This window comes from Orbicella faveolata, unplaced genomic scaffold (assembly GCF_042242905.1).
Source record: "Orbicella faveolata isolate gen_17 unplaced genomic scaffold, um_ofav_v1 contig_1, whole genome shotgun sequence".
NCBI classification, from domain to species: domain Eukaryota; kingdom Metazoa; phylum Cnidaria; class Anthozoa; order Scleractinia; family Merulinidae; genus Orbicella; species Orbicella faveolata.
Genome location: NW_028301536.1, coordinates 17,804,320 through 17,807,500, shown reverse-complemented (window position 1 = coordinate 17,807,500; position 3,181 = coordinate 17,804,320). Strand labels below are relative to the sequence as shown.

Sequence of the window (3,181 nt, the reverse complement as noted above, 5' to 3'; positions counted from 1 at the left end):
ATCACGCAGTGTTTAAGGGAGATAACACCGTCTCATCACGCAGTATTTTGTCTTTAGCAAGATAAGATTGCGTGACAATCCTAATGATCGTTTATATAGAAGATAACACCTGCAACCACTACTAAGGAACGCCAAAGTTGCCTAACCCTGGTCCAGGGCTGTATATGAACCGAGATCTTTCATTTGAGATGTGCTTTAATGTCTAGTATTGAGTGACCTCAAGGGGAATAGTCTACCAACCTTTACACCACATTTTAACTGAATCCATCCATTCCTCTTACTGTACCTGTGCATTAAGGCAATATATCGTAGATGACGATTTTCTTTATTCTCCTCACCTGACTATTTAACAATACATTGTATGTCGTGAGGAGAAACTAGGAGTTGATCTCTCTTTGAGGAGTTCATCTGCTCTTTTCTGTTTCACTCAGCACGGCGTTCGACTCTAGTCTACTCAGTAACATTCAGAAGTTGTTCTCGGAAAGAATCGAAATCTTCAGCTCAGTGGAATTCTCCAAGGTGTCCGTGTTAACGGGGATTGTCAAAATAGGATTAAAGGTATGTTGAAGATCTCAAGGATACGTGAGCAGGCCAAACTTGACACAAATCAATGTTGGCCCAACAACCCATATCAATCCTCTTGTTCCGAAAGTAGCGTTAAGTATTAGTTTCAAATTAGCCGAACGTTATAAAGAAAAGTATGGAATATTTTTCGGTTTTTCTCCTTTTTTCTGAAAAAACCCCCTAAATTTAAACCCTGTATTCGGCCTTAATTCAAGAACTTAATCTTGATTGATTTGATGTTTTAGGTCGATTTTTTGAGGGTAACAATTTCTTTTTGTTTCCTTTTTTTCTTTTCGTTCTAGACTCTTCTAGAGTGTGTACGGCTTAGGACGTTTGGAAAATACGGTTTGCAACAGATCCAAGTGGACACACACTACCTACAGATGTACTTATGGAGATTCGTTTCTGACGAGAAGTAAGGACAGATTTTCTTTCCACCATTAAGTAGGGTTTAGCGTTATTCCTCGGACCATTCCTTGTGTTGTGTCCATACCTTTTTAGAGTCCTTTTAAGCCCTTTGGGAGCCTACTGCTCACCCAGTATAGAATGGTAACCCATTGGAAGCTTTTTGGGACATTGGTACCCTTTTACCCTTCTTTCGTGCCCAAGGACACAACACAAACACCTCAGCTAGCACTTAAATTATTAGCCCACCTCTCACTTACAGTGCCCATCTGACCCCCACAAAATGCTGTCGTTTGTTTCTGTTTGTTTTTTAACTTGTTCGCTATCTTTCGCACTAGTTTGGTTCACTTTATGTTGGAAGAAGTTGTTAACAGTACTGTCAACAGATGCCTCTCGCCAGAACTTATGGAACCCAGTGTGAGTAGGCAGTAATCACTTGTTTTTGTGTTATTCCATGTGTGACAAGGAATAACTTTCCAAGAGACGAAAGCGTTGAGTTGTTTGAAAATAGGAGAATGTTCTGAGAGATAGACTATGGTTCTTTGTCTTAAACAGGACTCGACTAGGAACCGTAAAAATCGTGACCATATGATTTGTTGAATAGGTCTGTGAGTTATAACGTCAACATGGTTTTGGTCCGTTTTCTATATTTGGCACGAGCACGTCCCCAGAGCCGCCTGTCCCTCTTAGCTGGCGGGGACTAGACACAAGGAAAATGTGGCTCTGTAGATAGAGTATATACTAAAACCCTTTGGTCGCAGTACCTACAGACCCTAACCAATACCAAACAAGGGGGGAACACAGAATTCATGGAAAATTCTCCCCTTAAGCCACTTTTAAACTTCCCTAAGGTCTTTTGTAGATGGTGATCGAATGGTTTTAATTAGAAATCAACCCGTAATATTTAAGGGAAGGAAAACAACTCCAAGGATCTAGCCAATCAAATCATGAGTCTCCAGAGCCACATTTTCCTCGTGCCTAGGCCCCGCCAGCTAAGAGGGAGAGGCTCTGGGTACAAGAATGTTCAGGCATTTGTGACCGTTTGGAATAAATAGTTATTGATGGGCTTAAAAAAAACAGTGCAGAAAAACAAAACTACACTTGGCTTGACTCTTCTTTGTCTTTGGATTTTGAACAGAAAACGTTAAATTTAACTCCACAGGTGATTGAAGTGATATGCGAAAGAGGCTAGGATGTCAGAAAGGAGGATGAATGAAAATCGCTTACGTTCTCTACAGCAATATATCTTTATTGAGACTGCGCATGAGCAGAATTATACCGTCATAGATCGTCATACGTTTAAAATGAAGATGCCAAGACTATTTAATAGTAACCGAACGTTCAGGCAACGGTCATTTATGAGGAGTTACTGCTTCACTAACAGATCACTTTGGCATCTAGATTTTCACTGCAGCAATTTTTACATGGAGAAACGCAGCCTCGTTCCCAGGGCTTCCTTTGAAGTAACAGTGGTAGATACAAAATTTGGACAAGCGTCCACTTTCACAAACGGGTACAATTTCTCTTTGCTGGACTCACAGGTGAAAAGACATTGACATACGCACCAACAAACCAAAATTAAAGATTGTTTAAGAGCCTCTAGTTTTCTGATTCTACCGATGGAGGCGTCACCATTACGTTGAATAAATAAATAATAGTGCGTTTTTTCACAGTCGAATAACGAAATAATACATTTGAATGTAATAAAAAAATATATACTGAACTGAAAAAAGTGGCTTGTATCGACGAAGAGTTACCCTAAAAATGTCAAGGTGAAATAAAGCAAACAGTTTTAAAGACAGTCAAGTCACCTGTCGTTTTTTGATGCAAGATTTGAAACTTTCATTCAAGTACGCTCTCACACTTTCCAACAGCCCATTAATAGAAAAGTGCAGATTACTACATTTCCCTAACAGTTGCATGACTTGATCGAGCAATTTTAAACAATTATTGGGTGAGGTTTTTGTGATATCCAGAATAATCAAGGTCTCGGTAAGGGTTATCAGTCTCAGCCTTCGGCTTCGGCTGATAAACCCTACCTCTACCTTGATTATTCTGGATATCACAAAAACCGAATCTAATAATTGTTTTATTATGCATTTTGTGCTTTTTCACTGACGGAAAGCAACAAAGCGCGCGAACTTGACATGATTACCCTTAGAAATCATTCACCGCGGTCGTACATTACATGATTACCCGTGACCATGAGTGT

The 3,181-nt window shown here is 39.8% G+C and overlaps 1 protein-coding gene across 2 annotated transcripts in view; it reads left to right on the top strand.

Annotated features, from left to right (window-relative positions):
* LOC110045795 (vacuolar protein sorting-associated protein 51 homolog) overlaps window positions 1–2,770 on the top strand; it is a 19,282-nt gene extending 16,512 nt beyond the window's left edge. For both annotated transcript variants that reach the window (XM_089293108.1, XM_089293105.1), the window contains exons 21-24: window positions 432–558; window positions 867–979; window positions 1,308–1,386; window positions 2,132–2,770. In XM_089293108.1, the coding sequence (XP_089149234.1) occupies window positions 432–558; window positions 867–979; window positions 1,308–1,386; window positions 2,132–2,161 (349 nt within the window). In that variant the 3' untranslated portion in view covers window positions 2,162–2,770. The remainder of the gene's footprint in view (window positions 1–431; window positions 559–866; window positions 980–1,307; window positions 1,387–2,131) is intronic.
* The last annotated feature ends 411 nt before the right edge of the window (window positions 2,771–3,181 follow it).